Source organism: Sceloporus occidentalis, unplaced genomic scaffold (assembly GCF_023333645.1).
Source record: "Sceloporus occidentalis isolate IW3139 unplaced genomic scaffold, rSceOcc1.0.p SCAF_6, whole genome shotgun sequence".
NCBI classification, from domain to species: domain Eukaryota; kingdom Metazoa; phylum Chordata; class Lepidosauria; order Squamata; family Phrynosomatidae; genus Sceloporus; species Sceloporus occidentalis.
In genome coordinates this window covers 106,250,752-106,278,021 of record NW_028316986.1, presented here as the reverse complement: position 1 = coordinate 106,278,021, position 27,270 = coordinate 106,250,752, and the positions used below count along the sequence as shown (strand labels likewise).

The 27,270-nt window shown below is 43.1% G+C and overlaps 1 protein-coding gene across 3 annotated transcripts in view; it reads left to right on the top strand.

The window, feature by feature from the left end:
- Positions 1-8,757: 8,757 nt before the first annotated feature.
- The window catches only part of LOC149311234 (forkhead box protein O3-like), a 146,625-nt gene continuing 128,112 nt past the window's right edge, over positions 8,758-27,270 (top strand). For 2 of the 3 annotated variants that reach the window (XR_016281764.1, XM_089530620.1), the window contains exon 1: positions 8,760-9,739. Coding sequence is in view for 1 of the 3 variants with exons in the window: in XM_089530620.1 (XP_089386746.1) it covers positions 9,122-9,739 (618 nt within the window). In the remaining 2 variants the exon portion in view is untranslated. Of the gene's footprint in view, positions 9,740-27,270 lie in introns of all 3 variants that reach the window. The other variant, XR_016281763.1, reaches the window with a different exon arrangement.

The following is a 27,270-nucleotide window of genomic DNA, read 5'->3' as shown; positions in this document are numbered from 1 at the left end:
GTGTGGACAGCCTTATTGAAGTCATTTTTTTGTTTAGTGGCTCTGTAGTCCTTTCTCTTCTCATTTTCTGTACATTTCTTCCCATCCCATTGGGGTGGGGTTTTTATTCTTTGTTTTGATCAATATAACATAGTTGAAGAGGAAGCTTAGAGTAATATCCTGGCTGTGACGTAAATGAACCTGTTTTATTGTCCACACCAAGAGTGTCAGCTACCACAGACTTAACCTGTTTTAGTAATCTTAGGTGCCTTTAGATCCCCTAGAACTGTGCTTCCCCCAAACTACCATTTTAAGTGTTTTAAGTGATGTTTTACTCCAGAGAGAATCCTCCCTCATAGCTTTTTAAAATGTCAGCTGGGCATCTAAAATTTCAAATGTTTGTTTAGCTAAGGAATAAGTGATTTACATGCATTCCATATAAAGACATGCTGGGCCAAGGTGAACACAAGGCATTTTGCTCTATGAGATGGAGTAGCAAATGTACACCCACTCCTCTAGTTAATATGTATGGCATTCAAGGCTAGCCAAGTTATTTTGGCACCTTGGACTGAAAATTTCACATGTAACTCACCCTGGCAAGTAAATAACAAATTAAATAACTATTTCTTGCCATTATGCAAAGGGATCTTGTAGCATCTTTGAGATTAACTGTTCAAACTGAGTTATAGGATAAGTTTTCATAGACTTGGGCCAAGTCTACAAAAGCTTATGCTACAACTTCTTTCAAACAGTCTCAAAGGTGCCACAATTTTCCTTTGCATACTGATATTTCAGACTAACACAGTTATGTCTCTGAATTGTACCCCTATTTCTTGCTCTTTCATGATATCCACTGTTACGTGACTGAGGTGTTGAACTCACTTTGCTTAATAAAAGGGTAAACCTGTGTATATGTCCATATAGGTAGATGTGTGTGCAGACTCTATACTGAAGATAGTGGGACAGAAAGAAAGAGCGTCCTAAAGAAAATCAAGCCTGAACTCTCCCTAGAAGCCAAGATGACTAAACTGAGACTGTCATCCTTCCCACAACCATGGACAAGGATGGGGCAAGGACGAGAAAAGGATGAGACAAGGATGTTGTTTCTCTTGTCTGATAATCTCTTTTTTCTTTTCTAGTGAGTCATGTCTTCTCATGATATGTCCAAAGTATGACAGACTCAATTTAGTTATCTTGGTTTCTAGGGAGAGTTCAGGCTTGATTTTCTCTAGGATCCATTTATTTGGGTTTTTAGCAGACCATGGTATCCTGTCTTGTCTCATCAGTGAGATGGAATTGTCCAGTCATTGCCCTTCGTGTTGTAATAACAGAAGAACCTGTTAATGCAATTCCACTTTGCTGGCAGCATAATTACAGGATCAGTGCAACATATATTTTTGTGCGATTGCAATCACAGACAGGATAAGGACAGGAGAGTGATCCACTTGGCTCCAGTCCCCATATGATAATCTCCAGAAATGCTTGGTAAGGGAGAAGGCAGTAGGAAAAGAGGAAGAAGCATACCAGATGGATAGACTCAATCAAGGAAGCCAGGCCCGATCTGAGCAGGCCTAGTGAAGATAAGCGGAGTTGGATGTCACCATAAGTCAAAGTTGGCTTGACAGCAGTTAACAACAACTAAAAAAGAACTAATGGCATCAGTTGCCTGACAAGGGCTGATTTCTGTGCCTAAGAACCTGGAATTTATGGAAGCTAAATACAATTATGGCAGCAATCACAACTATAATTGCTGCTTGAGTAGTTTAAAACCATTCCAGCTGTTCCTCTTTTATTTTGTTTTGTTTTGACTGTCCTGACTAGCAGATGAGTACTTTTGCAGTTACACTGGTGGATCATGAGTTGTGCAGGTGTGACCTTATCACACGTGGGGGGTTTGCAGCTCAGATCCGCAGTCACTCCTGTTCTAGCAATGCGAAACGTCATGTTTTTTCACACCAGATCCAGAGTCACTCCTGTCTAGCAATGAGAATTAAGGTTAAAACACGATGCTTTACCACACCTGGTTGCCTTTCTGTTGCCCTTCCAAATTGAGGGGGAAGCGAAGTCAGTTCTATTCCAAGCAAGTCACGTGAAGTGGATTCAAGCAAAGGGGAGTGAGTGTACATTGTATTACCACACCGGAGGGTTCAGCGATTTGAATCGGCACCCTTGTTCATGCTCAGTGGGGCTCTGGATGCTGCCCTCCTTCCCTGTCCCCTCCTTAGCTGTCATTTTTCATCGAGGTGAAGGAGGATGCAGGGGATGATGGGATCGGTGGCAGGGTGAAGGAGGGGAGCAGATCGGGAGCTAGGAGGATGCAGGGGATGATGGGATAGGCAGCAGGGTGAAGGAGGGGAGCAGATCGGGGTCTAGGAGGACACAGGGGATGATGGGATCGGTGGCAGGTTGACAGAGAGGAGGAGATGGCATGAAGGAGGAAGAGGGGAATGACGGAGCAGGACGCAGGGCGCCAAGGGGGGTGGCATCGGAGTGGTTTTCCACACCAGACCAATTCGAAGTGCAATCAAAATAAGCTTCAATGCGAATTCTATGAAGTCACTTTTTTTCAGTTTTACCAAAATGAGGGGTCACTTTGGAATCACTGCGGAAGCACCTCGTAAGGAGCTCCCATAGAAAGGAATGGCGTCTGATAACACATTCTCGTTACGATGTGAATGCTCATCGTTGGACCCGCAGTCACGTCGGAACTGAGCCGGAAAATCTCCAAAAAGCTCCGTGTGATATACTCCCAAGATGCAAGAAAGAGGCAAAACAATTTAGAGGTTCTCAATTTGGGTTTTGCCAGGTCACTTCTACAATTAACAAGTAATCTCATGCTCTGAAAGATGAATGGAGATCATTAGGTTGAAAATTAGAATTTTATATTTTAGTTTTACCAGATCAGAAAACTATAGAACTACAAAAGGCCATCCATTCCAATCTTTCCAGTGTCAAATGGGACCACGGAGATCAACTTAGACCATGTTGTGTAATTGTACCTAGAGTACAGTAAGTTCTAAAAAAAAAAGGGGGGGGGGTTTTGCATGGTAAGTATTGTATTGTAAAAGAAAGCGATATATCAAGGTGATGGGATCTTGAGTATGACTTAGCTTACATTGGAATCCGATGTCTCTTAGAAGAAAAGCATTTAGGACTACACACATGAGTGCAACTTTTTTCAATTGAGTCATTTAGGGAAAGTCTTCCCAATCTGGTTCTCTCCAGATGCATTTGATTACAGTTTCTAGTAGTGCCTATGTTGGTTGACGAATGGCAGTAGTAGGCTAGGACATCTGCTAGGGCTACTGGTAGTTTCAGTACCAGTGAATCTACAATGGACTTTAGTACAAAATTTAAAGAAGCTATTCCAGCTGCTGGGCACTATTTCCATCGCTGCTCCCAAACACATGGACAGCTCATTTAAAGTTCAGATTAAAAGTTACTGGCATTTAAGCCATTGGCTACCCTAAGTTAGAGAAGAGTGTAAGACCACCATTCCTAGATCAGAACCAAAGTCTTGTGTACTCCAGTTTCTCACAGAGGCAAATTAAATGAGGCTTATGGGATATACAAAATGTTCATATATTAGTGCAATCAGTTCTTATGTACAGAATGTAGCTCAAACACATTTTGTCCATCCACCTATAAAATACCTTTGAATAGCTGTTGCTGGGGAACACAAATGGGAAGATGTTTTTGAAATTGTGGACAACCCATAAGCATCTGCTGGCTACTGTGTGAGTGGGATGCTGAAACAGGAAGGCCTCTGGCCTGTTCCAAATTGTGGTTCTCACCAAGACAAACTCTATCATCAGTCTTAAGACTTCAGCCAGCATACACTGGGAGGCAGCAATGGCAGTCTCCTGGATATTGCTGTCTGGTTCTTAGTGTTGGAGAAAGGTGTTGTGTGTGTCAACTGACCTGTCCTGACTCCCTTGAAATTGCCTGTTGCCTCAGGTGAGAAGGAAGGTGCTATCCCACTACTTGTATAGACTGAAGCTTCTGTCTGTGGACTAGGGAGTGGTGACATCTTTCCCTTTGCCACAAACAGCAAAAATATCTTGGGTTCCCTACTTTGAATATTCTTATACCAAAACATTCATTTCCACTTAAAAGTGAAGTCTGTTTGGGAATTAACTGAAAAGCCTACCCTGGTCGTCAGTTAGGGGCACAGTGTATCTTAATGGAATGCTGGAGAAAAAAATGAACTCTTTGTTTGAACTTAATGTTGACTCTTTCACAGCCACTGTTTAAACAAAGTATAATTTAAACAGAGGACTTTTTTAAAAATCCTACCGTTGTGTGTAAATACAAAGCGGGTTAAATTTGGTACTGTACACTGCAGAAATCCCAATCAACTGTCAAGTTTGCAACTCTCTGTTGTTTTCAGTTTAAGCATTTGATTTGTTTCAGAAAGTGTTCAGAATTCATTGCGTGGATTAACACAAATGATATATGCAGGTTAACTATACATTGGGAACATCCTCACAATGATTAGTTCAAGCCACAATAATCCCCCAAAGGATTGTGAAATTATAGGTAAACTATATTGAAAATATGCAGCCTAAGTCCTATGCATGTATACCTGGAAGGACAGTTGGTCCTCTGTATCTATGGATTCTGCATCCACGGGTTGAAAATATTTTTTAAAATAATAATTCCAAAAAGCAAACCTTTATTTTACCATTTTATAAAAGGGACACAGTTTTACTATGCCACTGTATCTAATGGGACCTGAGTGTCCACAGATTTTTGTATCCGAACCAACCAAACCACAGCAGATACCATGGGCCCACTGTAAGTCCTACTACTTGATATTCATTTGAGGGCATTCCTTTCTCTGATTTTTGTGCATAGGGAGTGTAGGGTTTTTTTAAAAAAATCAAATGTTTGCTCATCATTACCTTATTGCTGTCCATTGCATCTAGAAAATTGAATGTTGCACGTATGCAGCTCTTGATACTGGAATCAATGTTTAGATCGCTGAAGTTTTGCTGTCTAGAATAAAGAGTTGTGAAAGGTTCTTTATCAGACTTCCTCTGTTTTGAAACTGGGCCAAAACACACAAATCCTGTTGCAACTTGACAATGATTTAGTTTAAGTTCTCAATAAAGAAAGACCAGGGTCCAGCTTTTAATGGACTATTGTTGTGATTCTATGCCTCCAAGTTCTTTCCAACTTATGGCAAACTTAAGTGGCTGAAAGTAAATATGATTGTCAACATAAGGCATTTCTACATTTCATCGGCTTCAGTGGGACACCTGAGCACATATATTTCTGTAAGAAGTACATATATTTCCTATATATAAAAGGTATGTTACACAACTTTCTACACACTCATTTATGTCTCTGATTCAGTATTTGCTAATCCCTGGATCTTGGCTATGAATTTGTTAACCAGGAAGGACAAGGCAGACTTTCCTTCAAACCCTTTTTAAAAGAATGAGTTTGTTTGGTTTTTATTGCAGGACTTTATAGAAAGTGGAAATGTGCAAAGACATGACTAGACATGTCTATTTTTTTTCCTCCCACTAAACTAATGTGAAAATGAAGGTATTTCCAGGCCAGATTTAATTCAGTCTTTTTGTCAGCATTTTGTAACACCCCTGTAGCAAGACCTAAGGCCAGGTGGTGCAAAGATAGTAGAAACACCCAACGGTTACTGTTTTGTAAACTAAATTGCATTGTTGTTTTTTCCAACCTACCCACATAGAATCGAAGAGTTGGAAGAGACCTCAAGGCCTATCCAATCCAACCCCCTGCGATGGAGGAATACTCAATCAAAACACCCCTAGCAGATGGCCATCCAGTCTGTTTACAAACCTCCAAAGAAGGAGACTCCATCACTGGGTGACCTTGGGTGAGTCACACTCAGCACCAGAAACCCCTGCGATAGGCCCTCCTTGCTGTTGTTGTTGTGTGCCTTCAAGTGATTTCTGACTTATGGGGACCCTGGGGTTTGGGGTTTTCTTGGCAAGGTTTCTTCAGAGGGGGTTTGTCATTGCTATCCCCTAAGGCTGTGAGAGCATGACTTACCCAGGGTCACCCAGTGGGTTTACGTGGCCAAGCTGGAATTCAGACCCTAGTCGTGACTCTTGCGTTAGGGTCGCCTAAGTCAGAAACTACCTGAGGGCCCACAACAGCAGCTATGTATTAGTGCCATTGTTTTTTTAAAGTTCAACTCCTGTCTGCATCCTCTTAGAGCAGCGGTTCTCAGCCTGTGGGTCGCAAATGACCCTTTCACAGGGGTTGCCTAAGACCATCAGAAAACACATATTTTATATTCTTATATTCATAATTTTATGGTTGGGGGTCACCACAACATGAGGAGCTGTATTAAAAGGTCGTGGCATTAGGAAGGTCGAGAATCACTGTCTTAGAGGCTGATCTGATTTTAGGAGAGATGATGTTATGCATGCATCTACAATTTTTAAGTGCTGCAGCTCCATTCTATGGAATCCTGGGATTTGTCTTTTCACAAGGGCTGCATCTGCATTGCAGAACTAATGCAGTCTGACACCGCTTTAACTTCCATGGCTCAATGCTATGGAATCCTGAGATTTGTAGTTTGTTGTGGCACAAGAGCTCTCTGACAGAGAAGGCTAATTGTCTCACAAAACTACAATTCCCAGGATTCCATAGCATTGAGCCAGGACAGTTAAAGTGGTGTCAAAATGCATTATTTCTGCAGTGCGGATGCAACCAAAATCGTTACCCTCCTTTGCCACAAGAGTGGGGGTACCTCACAAAAACTGCAAACCTCCAGGATTATGTAAGATGGCGCCATGGCATTTCAAGTGGTATGAAACTGCATTATTCCACAGTGTAGATGCACCCCTTTTGGAGTCAGGCTGCAAAAGGTTGAGGAAGAAGGGCGAGAGACTGTGCCCTTGCTTCCCTGTCCAGGGTGACCAGAGGTCCTCCTTTCTCCAGACATGTCCTACATTTAAACCTTCAGTCCAGGAGGAATTCCGAAATGTCCTCCATTGGGGACGTGACGAAGAAGCATGCATTGACATTCCTATCAGTGTTTCATGCTTTTATTTGGTCACATCCTCCATGCTTCCTGGCGTGTCCTCAATTTCACGGTGCCTTGTCCTCCTTTGTGGTGAGGACTTTTGGTCATCCTGTCCATTTGGGGCATGACTTTAAGAAGCATAATGCATTTACATTTCTAGCAGCATTTTGCGCTTTTATAGTTGGTCACATGGTCCTCCATGTTTCCTGCAACGTCCTCCATTCGGGGTACAACAAAGAAGCCTATATAGCTGATCACGTCGTCCATCTTTTCTTGTATGTCCTCCATTTGGAGGCACGGCTAAGAAGCCTGCGTTTCATATTCCTAATAGTGCCTTGAGCTTTTTCATCTATTTGGTCAGGTCCTCCTTTTTCCCCTTGGGCGTCCTCCATTGGGAGGCATGGCTGAGACTCTTGCATTTAGAGGTTCTGGGGCTGTTCTGGGCTGCCCTGCCTTCCCTGTCTTTGCATGAAGCACGGCTGCCAGGGGTTCCAAGCAGGGGGTGCGTAACAAGCCTCCCGGCCCCCGCTTCCCGGACTGTCCTCCATTTCCCGGGCTGCTTGGAGGCTGTCCTCCTCCTCCCCCCCAGAAGCAGGCGGGGCTTGAGCTGGCTCTGCTGCTGAAGGGTTAGGTTGAGGCGGCTGCGCGGGGGCTATAACTTGGGCTGGCTGCTCCGGGAGGCTGGCAGAAGGAATGTGGAAGGAGCCGGGGGAGAAGGCGAAGGCGAAGGCTTGGCCGGGAGGAGAGCAGCCCAGACCCCCGCCAGCCCCTCGGTTGGGGAGGCCCCGGGGCCAGCAGGGACCAGGCTCCCCACTCCGCCCAGACCCGGCCTCCTCCTCCTCCGCCTCCTGAGCCCTGCCTTGGGGCTCCCAGGCTTCGGGCAGAGCAGCCAGGCGACCCCCGGGGCTCCAGGGCTCCTCTTCGCCTTTCTATTTCATTGGCCCCCTTTTCCCCTGCTGCTGCTGCTGGTTTTCTCTTCTTCCCCCAGGCCCTTCCCTCCTGGCAGGGCTGCTGTTCCTCTTCCCAGCCCTCTCCATTGCTTGACCTTCTTCTCCCTGGCTCCCTCTTTCTCTTTCTGAATGACTTGACTGGAAAGGCAAGAAGGGAAAGAGAGAGGAAAGGGGAGGAAGAGGCGGAGGAGCAGAGAGAGAGAGAGAGAGAGAGGCAAGGGCTGTCAAGATGGCAGCAGCCGGAGCAGCCGGAGCCCCCGCGCCCAGACGGTGACGGCGGCGGCGGGCTGCGCGGATGCTGGGAGCGGCGCCTGCCCCGGCGGCGGAGACGGCGGAGAGCCAGGCTTCGGGGCGGCCGCTGCTTCTCCTCCTCCTCCTCCTCCTCCTCCTCCTCTCGGCGGGGAGCGACCTGTTGGGGCAGAGGCCGGGGCCCTGGCTGCCCGCCCTCCTTCTCTTCCCGGGGAACTGAAGGGTCCGGAGGCGGCGAAAGCGGCGGCGGCAACAAAACAGGCCGAAGGCGGCAACTGAGTTGCCTTTTGTTGCCTTTGGCTTTCCTTCCTAGTCTTTCCCCTTCCTTTGTTTTGGTTGTCTTTTTTGGCCCCGAATGGATCTCGGGTGCCTTTGAACCGGACTCTTTGGGGGCTGCCTCGAGGAGAAGAAGGAGAGGACGGGGCCTCGGACCCCAAACCGGAGGCGCGCGGCTTTCCCCCCTTTCTTTTTTCCCCTTTCTCCCTCTTTCTTTCCCCCTCTTTCTCTTTCCCCTCCCTCCCTCCCTCTCTCTTCTCCCTCCTTCCCGCTCCTCCTCCTCTCATTTCTTTTTATCCGGGGGTCTCTTTCTCTCTCTCTCTCTCTCCGGGGCTCCTGGGCGGAGGGGAAGATCAGCCGAGGCCCGGCGGCGGCGGCGGCGGGGAAGAGGAAGAGCTCCGCAAGGGAGAGAGAGCGAGCGAGCGAGAAGAGGGCTCCTTCTTCCCCGCCTTTCCCCAGAAAGGCAAGGCAAGGGCCGCCCCTGGAGCCCCGCCGCCTTGGGCTTCTGTCGGCCCCTCTCCCGCTGGATTTAAAGCTCGAGAGCCCAGCCTCCTGGGAGGCTTCGGGGCCAAGGAGGCCAGCGGAGCCGGACCTTGGATGGCCGGCGGCGAAGAGTGAGGGAGGAGAAGAAGAAGAAGAGGAGCCCAAGATGGCCTCGCCGCCCTCCTCGCCCCTGGAGCTGGACCTGGACCCCGAGTTCGAGCCCCAGAGCCGGCCTCGCTCCTGCACTTGGCCCCTGCAGAGGCCCGAGCTCCAGGGCAGCCCTGCCAAGCCTTCCTCGGCGGGGGATGCTGCCTCGGCCACCGCAGGCTCCATCATCCCCGAGGAGGAGGACCACGACAACGCCGAGGAGGAGGAGGACGAGGAGGAGGAGGAGGAGGTCGGCCAGCAGCAGCAGCAACGAGGAGGAGGAGGCTCCTCCAAAGAGCTCCCTGCGGCCCCCGAGGAGCCCGGCCGCCGCCTCCTGGCGCCCTTCTCTGGCCTGGGGGTCTCCTCGGGCAGTGGCCCCCCGCCGCCGCCCTCGCAGCCCTGCCCGGCCCCCGCCGCGGGGCCTCCCTCCTCGTCCTCGACCTCCTCCTCGGCGCCCAGGAAGTGCTCGTCCCGCCGCAACGCCTGGGGGAACCTGTCCTACGCCGACCTGATCACCCGCGCCATCGAGAGCGCCCCGGAGAAGCGGCTGACCCTGGCCCAGATCTACGAGTGGATGGTCCGCTCCGTCCCCTACTTCAAGGACAAGGGCGACAGCAACAGCTCCGCCGGATGGAAGGTGGGTCCGGCTCCGGAGGCGGCGGCCAGGCGGAGGAAGAAGGAACCCCTTTCTCGGGCGGGCCCTTGGCTGTGGAGTTCTGGCACTTGGATTGCCCTGGAGCCCATTACAAACTCCCAGCTCCCAGAATTCCACAGCCAAGAGCCCGACAAAGAGTTAGTTGCAAGCGGTTTCTTCCTCCCGAATCCCTGCTCCAGGCGGGAAAAGGGGGGCTTGCTTTCCCTGTGCACTTGATTCCCTTTTCTCCCATGCGCCAAATGCTCTTTTAGAATGAGCTCCCAGGTTCAGCTGAGAGGCTTCAAAAGGGACTTCCTTGCAGGGCTGCTAGTGTGCCAGATGCATTGGCAGTGATGCGCCTTAATGTACAACTGGGTTGCATCTGTGAGGACTTTCAAGATCCCCAGCATCAACTCCGAAGGTGGCACTGCCAGCCTGTTTTGCCAAGGATGCCCTCTGTGCAGGAAGGTGAGGTACCTGTCTTTTCAAGGGACCCGTGGCTTTTCCCATGGTGCTCCTCCACATCTCCCACTTTGCTTTGCTTTGCTTCTCATGAGGTCATGCTCAAAGAGAGCATCCTTTAAAAGCGTTCACACTGAAGCCCTCTGCTCTTTTTTAACTTGCCAGGAAATGAATCCCGAGAAAGAAAAACATGGGGTTGGTCACATTTTGCCTTGCGCATTCATTCCCCTGGATCAAACTGAGGTGCTGGCGATGGGGTGGAGAATGGCCAGAGTTCAGAGGCTGTGATCTGGGATGCAAGGCTCGGCTATCTGACCCGGGCACCTGCCTCTGCCTAAGCCAGGCAGATGTGCTCTGAGCTGAACATGACCAGAGCTTTCTCACCGCCACGCTTCTTAATAAACCAGAAAGCTTCTGGCTTGTGCCAGCCATGAGGAGAGGAGGAGGAGGAGGAGTGTGTCAGTGGGTTGACTGTTCAGATGGTGATGTAGATGTGTGTGTTTTGCTTAGCCATCCTCAGTTTTCTGGGAGCCGAGATCTGGTTCGGATGAAACTGTGGAATAAGCAGATAATGAACTACTAAGAACCTTTAGTTTAAATTTGTAGCTGTACCTAGAATCATAGAATGAGTTGGAAGAGACCCCAAGGGCCATCCAGTCCAACCCTATTCTGCCATGCAGGAACTCTCAATCAAAGTATCCCTACTGACAGATGGCCATCCAGCCTCTGTTTAAAGACCTCCAGGGAAGGAGAGTCCACATCACTCCGAGGGAGTTTGTTCTGCTGTCAGACAGCCCTCTCTCTCAGGAAGTTCCTCCTAATGTTGAGGTGGAATCTCATTTCCTGGAGCTTGCATCCCTTGCTCTGGGTCCTAGTCTCTGGAGCAGCAGAAAACAAGCTTGTTCCCTCTTCAATATGACATCCCTTCAAGTATTTAAACAGGGCTATCATATCACCTCTTAACCTTCTCTTCTCCAGGATAAACATCCCCAGCTCCCTAAGCCATTCCTGATAGGGCATGGTTTCCAGACCCTTCACCATTTTTAGTTGCCCTCCTTTGGACACATGGCTCCAGTTTCTCAATGTCCTTGAGGACCTATTTGTGAGGCTGTCTTTTGTCTGACAGGACTCTTTGCACACAAGTATACAAGGAATATTTTTTTTAAATTCACCTGCTTTTAACATTTTTCTCTCATTATTTGTGACTTTAAATAATGTAATCTCTGTCCTATATATATGTGTTACATGTGAAAAATCTGGAGTGTTGTAACTGTAGTATTTAAAAAGAAAAATCTCTGGAAGTTAAATATTTAATTGTTAAAGAAAGCAGTGGCTGTTGCTCACAATGAGAGCCAGGGAGCTGTTCTTGTTAAATTCCATGTCCTGGTTTCTGTCAGGAAAAAAAGTACATCTTTTTTTACAATCGCTTAAATAACTTCTTACGAGAAATTGAACGTGGGACGTACATCTATAAAGATGAACTCCCATTGGTGCTTGCTTGCTGTCTTTTGTTGCTGGTGACATTTTAGCACATGAATGGAACACTATGAATGGAACATTGGAACATTTAAAAAAAATGTTTCTTTCTGTATGCTGCTGGCACAAATATGAGCCATTCATCGTATGTTGCACATGCTGCGTCTAGGTAGCTGTTTACCACAAATGGCAGTGAGTAGAATTCTGACCTTTCACCAACGTCTTTGAAAGCAGATGACTATGAACTTTGTGGGTTTACATATTTACTTGAGAGTAGAAACATAGAATCATAGAGTTGGAACAGACCCCAAGGGCCATCCAGTCCAACCCTGCCATGCAGGAACTCTCAATCAAAGCATCCCCGACAGATGGCCATCCAGCCTCTGCTTAAAGACTTCCAAGGAAGGAGACTCCACTACATTCTGAGGGAGTGTGTTCCGCTGTCAAACAGCCCTTACTGTCAGGAGGTTCCTCCTAATGTTGAGGTGGAATCTCTTTTCCTGTAGCTTGCATCCATTGCTCCATTGGGTCCTGTTCTCTGGAGCAGCAGAAAACAAGCTTGCTCCTTCCTCAATATGACATCCCTTCAAATATTTAAACAGGGCTAAACCCCATGGAACATTGAAACACTTCTGCTATCTAATTTGGTGCTTGGGGACTGATTGCATCATGTGCAAGTGTATACATATATTGGAGTTCTGACATGACTTTAAAAAAGCTGCTTTCAGGGAGACAGATGGGAGTGGAGGGGATGCTTACCAATATTACTGCATCCCCCCCCCCCACTTCATACTGGCTTATCCAAGCAGATTTGCCCCCCTATTAGTTCCAGGAAAGGAGCAACCCACATAGAGCAGGAGTTGGCAAAGTGTCATTTCAGGGCAGCATGCTGCCCACAAAGCTGTTTACATGGAACCAACCTGCCAGAACACCATTTTTTTCCTAGCAAAAACAGAGTACATTGTTTTGCCTGGAATCTTTCAGGAGCAGTGGTCCACCTTATAAATTGGTCGCAGGGCTTCCATGCACTCTTTAACAGTAAAATTTGTCCATTTTTCAAAACTGCAAATGAACTTCTAGAGACTTCTCCTCCCCCTCCCTTTGGGCTGTCTGTGTGGCCTCTGAAGGTTTGAGGGAGAAAACTGATCCCCAGATCTTTAAAAGTTTCACATCCTTGACACTGTGGAAAGAACAGTGTTGTTCAGTGGTAAGAAAAGGCCCAACAGGTTAAAACCTGCACACAGTGACAAAAATCACCAGATGATCTTGAGCTAGCCACCTTCTCTGGCAACCCTTCTTCATTCACTTATTGGGAGGTCACATGGGCAAAGAGAGAACCATGTAGGTTCCTTCAAGCTTGTTGGAGATGGGGTAGGATAACAATGTAATAAGTAGGAACAGGAAAATTATGGTCCAAGTTACAATTTATTTTGCCCTTCATGCCATGCCCTCAAAGGGTTGATTTCAGAGACATAGCTGTGTTGGTCTGGAATATTGGTATGCAAAGGAATCTTTTAGCACCTGAGCAAAATATGTAGCATATGCTTCTGTAGACTTGGTCTACTTCCTCATATGCATGCGGTTAGTCTCAAAGGTGCTACAAGATCCCTTTCCAAACCAAAGGGTTATTTGTGATGGGAACCTTCTAAGCTATTTTGAGCTTCCTGGAGGAAGGGCTGGATAAAATCATAACATACAAATAAACTTTAATTTATTAAAATCTACATTGTGACGTATTCTCTCTTCTCAGTTCCTGCCTTTCTGTTTTTAAGAGGATTAGAATGATCTGCCAGAGGAAAGAAAAATGGTCATTTATGGTGGAGATGGTCAGTCTTGTTTTGAAGAGTATGAAAGTGTATTGCTGCTAATTAAGCGCACACTGCTGACATCTTCATTTACGGACTCTGCAGGGCTTCAAAGGCCAGCAAATCCTGTTTAACCAGAGATGCTAGGTGGACAAAATAGATGAATGTATACACCACACAAGTACTGATTCCTCTACCAAACCACTTTTAACTCTCCTGAAAACAAAAAATTAAGAACTACCTACAGCCAGTGGCATGCAACTCCTTGTTGCAACAACACAATTGGCTGCTTTTTTAAAAAAAATCAAAGTGTTTCCCCCCCAGCTGTGTCCTTTTGCTGAGAGCTAGTGTGGTGAAGTGGTTTGAGTGCTGAACTACAAGTCTGACGATCAGGGTTTGGTCTCCAGACTCATAGTCCAGGCTTGGAAACACACTGGGTGATCTTGGGTGAGTTACACACTCAGGCCCATAACCCACAAGATGGCCTTAGGATCACCATAAGTCAGAAATGACTTGAAGGCACAGAACAACAACAATGCCCAGATTGTAGTCAGATTTTGGGGTCCTAAGGGAAAAAAATAAAGCAAACTTCAGAAGTCTGAAGTGTGTCCATCACTGCCTTACCGTATATATGTATCATGTCTAACAATACATTCATTCATTTTGCATTTCCTGAATTGATACCTGCTGTTCTTCTTGCCTGAAAATAAAAAAAGGAAGGAGCTCTAGTTTGAATCAGCTGCAACCCCTGACCTATGATCATGAGTGAATCCATCCATTCATTCAGGTATCTATGGGGTAGTACAGACCGGCTGAACTAGGGATTAGCATTTACATGCTCAAAGCCCTAGTTCTGCCACATGTGTGCCATTTTAGTGCACACCTGTCCACACAGGACACACCATTATGATGCACAGACAGCACAGTGACCAAAGGGCGCTGGCTGGAAGGGGCGCCCCTTCCCAGAAGCTACTTCTAGCTGCTTCTTTTTGCTCCCAAGAGGGAGCAGATTGTTGCCATGGAGTATGGTTGCCCAATCAACGATCTGGGGCTAAAAGGGGCGGCGTTTAGTCGCCTGTCTGTCGAACCCCTAAGGCATTTAGAATATTATATAGAAATTTCTTTTCCTCTTACATGTCTTTACTTCTTGTGGGTACAGAAAATTTAGATTACTGTATATGATGGAAGACTACCCTTGGAAATTTGAGGGACACCACAAGGTTTCTATTAGTAACCAGTTCACATGTTTTCAGTAAGAGACACCAGTAGAAATTTAATTTAAGTGCAAATGAAGGATTTCTGTCATCCTGTGCTGTGTACAGGAGGAGCCATGATTTGGTACATTGCTTTGATTCAGGAGAATATTTCTCCCCCCACCCCCCCAAAAAAGATCAGCTGTTTTAAAACCTCCATCATGTCATAAAACACATCTGTTTATTTTTGTATTATGATGTGTAGTATCCATATAGGATTATCATGTGGAAGATGGAGCAAGCTTGTTTTCTCTTTCTTTAGAAGTCATGAACCAGTGTATTCAAATTATAGGAACAGACTTGTTGACTAAAAATTTGGATGAACGTCATGATAGTAAGTACTATTTGATAGTGAAATAGACTGCTTTAGAGGGAATAGACTACTTTGGAAAAATCTCAGAGGATTTTGAACAAAGATTAGATAGCCACCTGTTGTGGATTCTTTAGCTGTGGGTTCCTGTACTGTCAAGGAGTCAGGTTAGATGGCCTTTGGGATCCCATTCAACTGCATGATTCTAAGTGTGACATAAGAATGCTAAGAAGGTTTAGAGCTGGGATGACTATTGCTTTTCATACTGAACCTGGTGTCATTTGTAAAATGGCTGTTGGAACCATATCTGTAAAGACAAAACCAGCCTTACTGCTGTTACATTCAGTGTTCAGGCAAGTTTATCAAACAGACTTCAGAGAATCAGTTAAGAAGACAAGATGTAGAAATATGCAAGGCTAGTTTGAACTTACAGGCAAAATGTTCATTGATCTTAGCAGCAACAGGATCTAGGCTATATAGCAAAGTGCTCACATTAATTAGTTTGCTAAGCATAATTGAAAAAAAATTCTGACAATTTATAGTTTTAATTTAATATTGATTACATTTCTGAGCAGCCTCAGCTCTGTGCACCGAGCTAATTAAAATGTCATAGGCTTGGATCCCTGGATACTGGATGGTATAAGTTAGTTCAGAATTTTCTCAGAGACATCTGACATGACCTTATTGAAAGATAAAAAGCAAACTGCAAATACAAAGCCTTGTTTATTTTTAAGGCAGGCTAAAATGGGCTGTAACCTATTTTGGCTGTCAAGCTATTCTCACTAATAAAAGTGAATGTGGACTCGTGCAGCATAAATACTGAAAGCATGAGTTCAATGTAACTGTACTGATTTTTGTAGAACAATGGGGAAGTAAGTACTGTATTTCCACTGACTCCTAAGCCATGGAAGTATGCCATAAATATAGAGGCATAGAACACTCTTGTGGCTCAGAGGCAATTATACAAATATTTAACACAATGTGTTTGATCCATATGTAGGTGCATGCAAAAGAGCTTGTGGAAACACTTTGCCACCCCCTCGTTCCCATGGCAGCCCTTTCAGAATTAGATCAAGATCAGGAGATCAGATTAGGCTGTGTTTTGGTAGAAAGGGTGGAGTTACGTATATCACGTGGAATGGAGCTCCACTCCACTCTGTCTAGTTTTCAGGGATTCATCTTTTCTCCTTAGTTTCCCATGATACAATCAACAGGATCCCCCGATTCTGTGTACAGAATTTTGGAAGGATGCAGTAGAGGTAGGGATGGCAAGATCCTTTTCTACCAATCCTGTTGTGCACACCTAAATTTGGATCCAATACGATAGTGCCCGTGCGTGCGAGCGTGTGTGTGTGTGTGTGAGAGAGAGAGAGAGATGGAGAGAATGTGAACACACATGTAGCTATGACAGTAGTTTATGACTCAAGGGGGGTTGGTTACATTTTTTCATCTAACTTTGACTTTAAAAATGAATGCAGTGGTTTGAGCTTTGGACTATGACTCTGGAGAGGAGGGTTCAAATCCCTGCTCAGGCACGGAAATCCACTGGGTGACCTTGGGCAAGTCACAGTCTCTCAGATCAGAGGATGGCAATGGCAAACCCCTCTGAAGAAACTTGCCAAGAAAACCCTCTGATAGGTTCACTTTAGGATGAAATGACTTGAAGGCACACAACACATAATAGGTTGGCATTAGACGTTTGATGGGCTCCTAAACTCCTTTAGAAGTTTGATGGCACTACTTCTGAGTGTGTGTGTGTGATTATTATTATTTTTTAGTTTGGAAAAAAAAAAAACCACTCCCCTTCCATCTATTATTCACTTATGGTACTAATTTTGTATCCCAACTGCCTGCTGACTTGGGGAGGCTAACAAGGACCATAATTAAAATATAAACAGAAATACAATTAAAACAGGAAAGCAGACTGGACAAATATCACTAACAACAACAACAACAATAATTGCCATCCAGACAGTTAGAACTTCTCTAGTAATCCTCCAGCTTAAATATCAGATGTTTCTCCGAGTAAAAATATCTCTACCTGCCATTGGAAACAACCTGAGCCTTCCTTTGGTGCTGCTTGTAGTAGGGTAGTTCCAGATCCTGGGGCTTTCCACTAAAGTTTTCCCGCCTGTTCCTACATGACTTACCTCCAATGATTAAAGGACTGGGAAAAATATACACCTGTGTCCTAAAGATGCAGGAAAATTTCAAAGACCCAAAGAACACAGTGAACATCCTTATTTGCTGCCCTGCACCTCCCATTTCATCCAAACTTTACTAGGCAGTCATCTGACCATGACAGCCGAACCACCCCCAGTTCACTATTGTCCTACCCAGTATCAAAAAGCAGGTTCACAGACTCTCGTGCTAAATGAATGGGACATATTCAGTTGGGTCATTCGTTAAGAACATAATCTTGTTTAGAATGTTGGAAGCATTTAAATAATATGGGAAGGTGTTTTTGTTTTGTGTTTAAGATATTGCATTTTGGGGCACTTTCAAATGCTACCTCCATCACATGATAATTTTGAGTGAATAACAATTTAATGTTTTGTTGGTTTTTTGGCTTCAAGTTGTTTCAGATTTGTGACAACTCTAAGGCAAAGTATCATGGGATTTTCTTGGCAAGATTCAAGATGGGTTTGTCTTTGCTTTCATCTGAAGCTGAGAGAGTGTGATTCACCCAAGGTCACCCATTGGGTTTCTATGGCTAAGCAAGGATTTGAACCCTGTTTTAAAGAATCATAGTCCAGTGCTCAAACAACTACACCTTACAGGCTTTTTTCAATTTGAGTATCAATTTAATGTTTAGTCTGTGCCTATATTTATAGTGCATTAGGCTACTTGCTAAACAACTTTTGAAAAATGCAGACCTGCCACACCTCATGTTTGACCTGTGTGTGGCTATTGTATGAATTAGTCCAATTAGAAAGGTGTACATAAGAAGTAGTACCTTGGTGTAATAGCTTGGGGAAGATTATGGTACCAGTTTTGTTACCAAACAGGAAATACAGACATACTTCAGTTAACAAAGCCTCTGACAAAGGAGGCTCCTTTCTACAAAGTGTTTTTACAGCAGGCCAGCCCCACTTTGCTTGATTTCTGCCTAGCTGGAATGCTTTTTGCAGCATTGGCATTGGAAGCATGGTGAAGGAGGGCTGGAGAAAGACAAGACTTTCAAGGTTGCAGCAGCATGTCTGCAGGAAACAGTGCAAAAAAGCTTGACCTGGGAAGGAGTGGGATTCAACTCCAAGTGATCTTAGTGTAACTTTGTGGGCTTACGTACAATTGGTAAAATAAACAGCTGCTTCCAGAGTCACTTACTGAGCATGTGTGAAAAGCACAACAAAAAGAAAAGGGGAAAGCAGATTAACCAACGTCACCAGCTAACCTGGCATGTTGAAAAAGCATAGATCTGTAAGTTTTGCCTCCAAAATGGAAATTGTAAAAAAAAGAAGAAAAGAAAAAAAAGTGAAGGCTGTTGAAAGAAAAAAAATTATCCCAGTATGCATTTGGGAAGAAACTTTCATGTGGTCTCTAGAAAATTCAGGATGTTTTTGTTTACTTACGCAAGGCCTACCTGACCTGGTTGTTTCATTTCACATGGGCATAGTGTTATTTTTGAATGAAAATTTTGCTGCAATATGTTGAACTGCTCTTGTGTTTTGTGGTGTAGGAAGCTATCTTGGTTCTTTCAATGTTATTTCTACTTTTGGTATGAAAGTATCTGTTGAAGTAAAGCCCAGGAACACATCATTAACTGAGATATACCTGTAGTACTATGTAACTCCAGTTAGTTATAGTTGAATGCATATTTTCAATTAACTACTGTATGTGGGTCAATTCAGAAGTTACATCTCTCAAGTAAGGATTGCAACATCTGTAAGAAAATCCTATGATAGGTTCACCTTAGAGTCACCATGGCCTGTTACAGACTGCCAAAATAAAGCTGCTTTGGGTCTCTTTGGAGGTATGCTATTTAAATGATGCATGAGTCCTAAGAGTCCGGAGGTCGCGCCAAAGCCACACTCCATTCCTAAGCACTGGAGTGCAGCTTTGGTGCAGCTTCCGGATTCTTAGGATGCATGCATCATTTAAACAGCATACCTCCAAAGAGACCCGAAGCAGCTTTATTTTGGCAGTCTGTAACAGGCCCATAAGTCAGAAACAACTGGAAGGCATACAACATCATCAACAACAACGCAGCTTACTATGTGGACCACCATGTCACTAACCAGTTGCGTTGTTGATTACATATCATTGGAGTTTGTAGGTTTAATGTTGTCACTGCTTACATTTACTGCCCTGGAAGAGCTCTCATAACAACAGGAAAAATACCTTTGGATCTTATTAGTTATCATGTAAATTGTATATGATCATATATATGGGACCAGAAACCCTGTGTGTGTACATAAAGGCCTGGCTTGTGACAGATGGCACCTGTTTCAATTCTGCAACTAAAGGGTGAGTGAAAAGAGATATAACTGAATGCTACATTAAAGCAAGAGGAGGAGGTTGATACTGGGGGTTTGGAATACATATATTTGTACAAAAAACCTCTTTCCTTGAATCCTTGGACGATCATATATATCATGCTTTGCTTCTGTAATAAAATATTTATATCATGCTTTGCTTCTGTAATAACATATTTTATGTGTATACTAGAATCACACACTAGATTTAGACATTAATCTGTGCGATTGAAGGAAGTGTAAAGGACTGGCACTTCCTGTCTTTGTGTATGTGAATATAGCTAAAACTAATCTGAGTGGTGGTGGTAGCGGTATGTGGCTTAGTTTTTACTGTAGTATCATGTGCCTTGAGTGCCCATGTTGGATATCACACTTCACAATTGGTAAGCATGTTTCATGGAGTGGGATGTAATGGCTGTGTCAATGCTTAGGCTATGAGTCTGTCTTGCTTCTTTGCTATTGCAAATACTGTTATGCTGATGTTTGAACAAGGATCCCCAAATAGGCTTAGTGGCCTATTTTTGGGCTAACCACCAATCCTTCCCCCTCCTCTAAGTGATCAGTATATGACTAGTGGTTTCTAGAGGAGTGTGTGTGTCAGTCATATCATATTGGTTTCTGAAGTGCAATGTGTCATGGAGAATCCCTCTTGCACACATCAAAGGATTCAGGGTGACGATGAGGCTTCTCTCAGGGAGACGGAAGTCTCAGGTCTTATCAAACAGAGCCTGGTTTACTCCATAGGTCATTCTGACATTTTTTTAAAAAAATGCTCAATTCCACTAGGACTTGTGGAGAACTTTGGAGAGGAGATCTGTAACAGATATCCTATTTTGTGATAGGGCCTGTGTCACTTGCTGCTGAAGAACAAATTGCTGAGAAGGAGTGGTACTGGGCATTATACTGGCCCCAACCTTTGAGTAAAACAGCTTAAATCTAGTGCTTCAATTTTTCAGCATTTATACAGGATTATAGGAGCTTTCACCAACAGATTGGGGATAAGGATCAGTTCTTCTTTTTGATAAACTGAGGCAGGTGCCTCAGGCAGCAGTTTTGGGGTGTTGTGAAAAAGCAGTCATCTGTTAGTTATTTACTCTGCTATTGTATTTTCACCATCATGCCATCTACATTCTAATAAACATATGTGCAGCTATTTTAACACTCACCTACACATTTCCAGGGCTCCCCACAGTGATTTATTTGTATGACTCAGTATTTGCACACTCCTTTAAATAGCTAATGAGAGTAAAAAGAGTTATAATTTAGCTTCTGATTTCCCTAAAGAAAGGCTGGGAATCATACAGTGGGTCCTTGGTACTGCTGGGGTGTGATTCCAGGACAACACCACCACCCCCAGGTACCAAAATCTATGCATTAACAAGTCCACTAAATACAATTGCATAGTAAAATGGTGTCCTTTATATGAAATGGCAAAATCAAGGTTTGCTTTTTGGAATTTTATATTTTAAAAATATTTTCAAGCCATGGCTGGTTAAATTTATGGATAAAGAATCCGTAGATACAGAGGGCCAACTGTATATCATGGAGGGCTTTGGTATGGCAATTTTGGCAACATTTTCTTTCTTGTTGATGTTGTCAGTTGACTTATTTAAGGTGATGCTTGAATTTATTTCCACACTAAATGTTTTCCTGTCATCCTCACTTCATTGGATATGGTTTCCTCATAATTCATAATAAGTTTCCATAATGCAGGGGTAGAGGAACACGTTCCTTTGTGGATTATTCCAATATAACTAAGGCACAGAAAGTTGAACATGATTTACTGTTACCTGGGAATGAAAACAAGCAAATGAGGCATACAAGTCAAAAGCAGAACAATAGACGACTTCAAAGAGGACTCCAGAATAACTATATATAAATGTTAGTGTTGTCAGGTTTTCAAAGTAGCAATAAGACAGTCAAAATTCATGACAGTTGGGGCTGACAATCAGAAAGTAGCTAATAACAAGTGTATTTTCCAGCTAAAAACCAAATAAAAGTATTGATTTCAGTTAACGTGCATGTAGTAGTTTGAGTGTGGAACTAGGACTCTGAGAGACCAGAGTTCAAATCCCCACTTGGCCATGAAAACCCATTGGCTGACCCTGGGAAAGTCGCTTCTTTTCAGTCTCAGAGGAAGGCTAAACAATTCTTGCCAAGAAAAACCCAGTGATAAGTTCACCTTAAGGTCCCCTTAAGTCAGAAAAAGACTAGAAGGCACATAGCAACAACAAAGCTATGTATGTCTCTAAAATTAACCGTATTGTCCACATTCATAAATTAATCAACACACGTTTGTGTCTTAATGCAGTCCAAAATACAGGAATTTTTGGCATCTGGTTCAGTCTGTATGAAAAGAAAAACTTCAACTCTGAAATAGAGAACATCCCTTATCATAACAGTCATCTGGTAACCCTAACAGAGTTTGGTATATCAGATTTCTATTTTACTAGTCAACATAATAGTAGGTACACTGTTTAACTGTCTCGATTGTTATAATTGCCAATGATTGGAGAAACACTGTTGGCGGGGGGGGGGGGTACTCCACTCACAAGGATGGGGAAAGCCTAGGAACTTAAAACCTTTCTAAAACCACATACTTTCCTCAAATTGAGATTCCAACCTGTTAACAGAGTGCCGCATTAGAAAAAACAGTCATTAAATGAACATATCTGTAGTTGTGTTTGCTAATTTGATTAAAATAGACATGATGCAGTATCCATTCCTCACAACTCAATATTGATCACTTTTCTTCTTCTGAGAGTGGCAACCACCTTCATAGGACACAGGGATTGGAATTTTGCCTAGTGAAGCTCTTGTAAATATTCTGTACATCACCGGGCTAATTGTGTTTTGCCATCTCTGACTTGATGAAACACAGTATTTGCCCTTTTTAAACATTAGCAGGACAGTAGACTGCAGGTTTTCCTGATGTACTGTATATCCTAAACCAATATTCAGCTCTATAAATAATCCCAAAATTTAGATTAAAATTAATTAATTTATTTTGTTTTATATCAGAAGCCTAATTATGCTACACCTGTTATGTTTCTCTTCTCTGGGAAAGATAAAGACCAGCTGCTGGTGTATTTAGTTGTTCATAATGTTTTTGAGAACAGTGTCATCCTGTGAAGACATGTTGAAACTCAATTTTAGATTTTACTTAGTGTAATAAATAATATGCCCTTAGTAAGTCTTTTTGGTGATTCTTCAATTTATCAGGCAAAATATAGATTATTAGAGTGAGTTGATGACAGAAATACGTATTATTGCCCAGTCCTGTAATTAGCTGTTTTTCTGGTCATCTCTAGTGAAGAAAATTGCCTTTGTTAGTTGAATACAGTAGTTACAATTGCTTCTCATTCTTTCTATTGGAGATGAGTAACATATTGTATGTGGGCAGGCTAGTAGCATTTCTTTGAAGGGGAATAATAACTTCTGAGAGCTTATTTGCAAGACTTACATCGCATGATTGATGACTGCAGCCTTAATCTTAAAAAGTTGTTTTTGCTATATATCATCATATCAACAATAACAGTTTGCGATGATGTGTTAAAATATAGTAGTTGCTGTACTGCTTCTTAGACACCTGTTTAGTTGTGCAGCAGACATTAGTTTCAGGCTGTAGTCTTGCTACTAAAAAGCTATTGTGCAATATTGAAGAACATATGGGCTGATACAATTTGCCATATATAAATGATAAAAAGGAGGGAGGAGTATTATGTCTAAGAACCCTAAGAAGAACCAATACTATATATCTCCGCTTAGGACTCAGTCAAGATGGTTGGTTTTATTCACCAGAATACCATGGTTGAGTTTGCCTGCATTGGATTGTTGGTTATCTTTAAATTGCAGAAGAAAAACTATGGTCGAAACATGTTATAAAACAAAGAAACAAACAAAATAAAAACTCTTAAACTTTTAGCTTTGAACATTAACATTTTAATGTGCCATGCCAATTTTATTGTATCAACAGTACAAACAGTATCTCCAGTAATGTATATGTATTTTTCAAATTTCCTATGTGTTAATGCATTTTAATGTAAATGTACCATGTTAAAAGCTACCCCCTATGTGCACATAGGATGGAGTCTGGAGATCTATGAATAGAGATCCATGTTTAAAACTCAGAAGGCCATTGCTGATTCCCCCTACTGTGCCTAGCAGATACACAAACAAAAATTGTTCTAGAAAACTCAACAGTATGGGTGTTGGTGCAAGAGGCTGCTGGGAAACAGGGCAAATTTTGCCTCACCTCTTGTGGGAGACTTCTTTGTGTTCTTTCTCTTTGAATGAGATAACAACTTTCATTTGCAGAAGGGCTGCACTTAATCATTGTTTATTGATGGTTAAATATAGCAAAATCCAAACACACATTGTGGTGATACCTTTATTATACCAACTAAAAGGTGCAAATTACACAACCTTTTGAGGATCACAGATTTTTTATCAGACATGGATGTTAAAAGTCATTTTAGGGTATATGTGTGTGAGAAAGAGGGACATCGGTGGTTATGGATTTGTTGCTTTGTAGTCTCTCCTGTACCAGGTTGGATTGATGTTGGGAAGGCTACTGGATAAGAAGGAGCAACATCTTTTTCCATCTTACTTCTCTTGTGGCACAAATTGCATTTTATTTAGCACAGTTAACTTTTCAATCCAGAGCCCATTGGCTTGAAAACATCAAGTCAGACTTGTTTCCCTGCAGGACTGTTTAGAATTGCAGCCTTTTTCTGGGACAAGCAAAGGTAGTTTTTACCAAAACCAAGGTCCACTCACATGACTAATTCAGTTTGTGGGGCTGAATAGTTTGGCTTACAGCAATGGAACTATTTTGCATTGTGCCCCGTTGAACACTCTCTTTTAATCCAGAGATGGGTGTTGGGGAATAAAAGATGCAGGGTGTTAAATGTTCCAAATGCAATGCGTAGCAAGTCACCCCAAATCCTCAGTGGGTCAGTTTCGTTTGAATTGCTCCTCTCTCTGGCTTCCATTTCTTACTTTGAGCTACTATGTAAAAAGCTATTTTTGAACTCTTGATATTTGTGGGAAGATGGAATACAGAATTGAGATGTAGACTTTGATACTGACTTTATCAATAGATTGTAATGCATTCTTGGCTTTAGTTCTTTCAGGCTGTGCTGAGTCATGATTCCTGTAGATGGAATTCCAACTGTGGGCTCAGAGCTGAACAAACGCGGGGTGAGGGGAATTGCTGCCTGAAAGAGATGAGAGTCTAAAATTACAGAATACAATTTTATCATTGGCAAGTAAGAAAGTCATGAATTGGATTTCCTTGGCCCTCGTTGCAGGACTTGCAGAAACCGCATGAATTTCAACCATTAAAATTTGGATTAAAAGTGATCCTAGAAATAGCCCCCCAAAAGGGGGGACTCTATAGGTAGTTTGCCTTTAACTGGGTTTTGCTGCAAGTCAGACTCTTCTCCGCATTCAGATGAATGTAGAAATCACCCCATTCACTTGTAGAGGGGGGAAATATGCTACCCCATTTTCCCCAAAATAAGACATACCCATAAAATAAGCCATAGCAGGATTTCTAAGCATTTGTGCAATAAAAGCCATACCCCGAAAATAAGACATAGTGATAGGCCTGGCGTGGAATGGAAGGGGGCGGGAAGAGAGAGAAAATATTGGGGCCAATGGTTCTAAAGGAAATGGAGTTGCAAGAAATTCAGGATGGAATTCCGGATTTGGAGAGTTATGACGATGTTCCAGAAGAAGATGACGTAACTATATTTGAATAAATGTGAATTGTTGTACCATACTTAATAAAAATAAGACATCCCCTGAAAATAAGCCATAGTGTGTCTTCTTGAGGAAAAATAAATATAAGACAGTGTCTTATTTTCAGGGAAACATGGTAGTAGCAACTCAGCCTGGACTTATGAACAGAAGAGTACCTGCGGACACCACCTTGAGGACTCTGGTATTAACTCTTTTCTGTTTTGCCATATTATACCTCTACATGAATTGCTTTGTGTTTAGGTTAAGAGGAGGTCTAGAGTCATTGTTGTTGGATGTCCAAGCATTTCTTCTGAAATTGACTGATTGTGGGTGATTTATTCAGAGGGCCAGTTTAGCAGCCTCCAATGTTTTGGGAGCATTTTTCTCTCCTCTACTCCCCCCCCCCCCCCCAAGTTCTGTATTTTCCTCATTAATTTCAAAGCATCCTCCAGGTAGCTCCCATGTCTCTAGCCATCACAGCCACCACTGAAGTACAATGGAGGTCACAGTCCAATAACATCTGAAGGGCTACACATTTCTTATGCCTGGGCTAATCATATACAGTCGGCTCTCCATTTTCACAGGGATCTGTTCCAGACACCACCACCCCCGCGAAAACAGAGACTCACATGTATTCAAGCCCCACAGGCTTGAATGGGGCACATCCCACGAGTATGTGAGGGATGTACACTGTGAAGGCGCACCCCATTGAGGATAATGGAGGTTGCCCCTCCATGAATAATCAAGAATACAGATCCCAAGTCTGCAAGAAAGGAGGGGCGACGGTTGTAACTCTTCTGGATTCCTCGTGATTGGGCAGGCTATAAATAAATAATTTATTATTATTATTATTATTATTATTATTTCAAAACTAGCAAGTTTGCCATATGTATCGATATTGAGGTGATACTTTAATTGACATCAGTCCCATTTGTCGACCCATTGAATCAGTAGAAACTTGGTAAGCAAGTATGTTAATTTAATTAATTCAGCAGGTTTACTGTAATTGAAATTAATAATTGGGTAGGCCAAGGGCAGGAATCATGTAGCCCATCAGATGTTGCTGTGCTGTAGCTCGCATTAGCCCTAGCCAGTGTCGACAGTGGTGAGAAATGCTGAAGGATCCCACTGCCAGTTTAGGCCATTTTTAATTGTATCTAGTCATGCATATGAGCTCCAGATAATAACAGCTGGCTTCACATCCTCAGTACATGCACCTCAATCCATGGCAAAGACCACACATGATTTCACTTACCAGTAAAACATGGTGAAATATATTGTGTGATATATATGATGTATCTAATGGTTTTTGCTCCATATGCTATGTTAAGCTGCCTCTCCTTGGGGATGCTTGCAGGGGGCTTTGCTTTGCATGTTATCATTATAATATTCAATAACCCTCCCATTTAGGTTCCTAGCCTTTAAATCAAAAGAGAGTCTAGCACATTATGCATTTAAAGTGCAAGTGATTATTATGGTTAGCAACTGTATATTCCAATATTTAAATTAGACACAAAACTTATAATTAGACATAATAAAGATTTGTAGATGCAGTGTATTAATGTAATATGAATGCAGATCAAGTTTCTCTCTTGGAGAAAAAAATCTAGCGATTCCTGATTTGCACCTGTTCATTGATTTATGTTTGTGTGCACAAGTTAAATGGCTCATTGATTAGTATAGAGAAGGGTGGACTAAACAACATATAGTCAATCTGATTTAAATTCAGCCATTGGCAGATACAGCTAAACATTAATAAAACAAGAATTCTTGGGCCTCCTGTATATTGAGAAATTAAGCATGTTATGGTCCTTCAAGTGTTAATGATAATTGCAGCAAATAATCTTTGTTTAGTGTAATGTATATAGAGACTTGAAATTTAATGGCATTCCAGTCCACTGCAAAGATTGGAGGCATCCTTTGTATAGCTGATGCCATTAGACACATGGCAAAATCATACAATCATAGAATTTGAAGAAACCACCAGGGCAATCTAGTCCAATCCCTT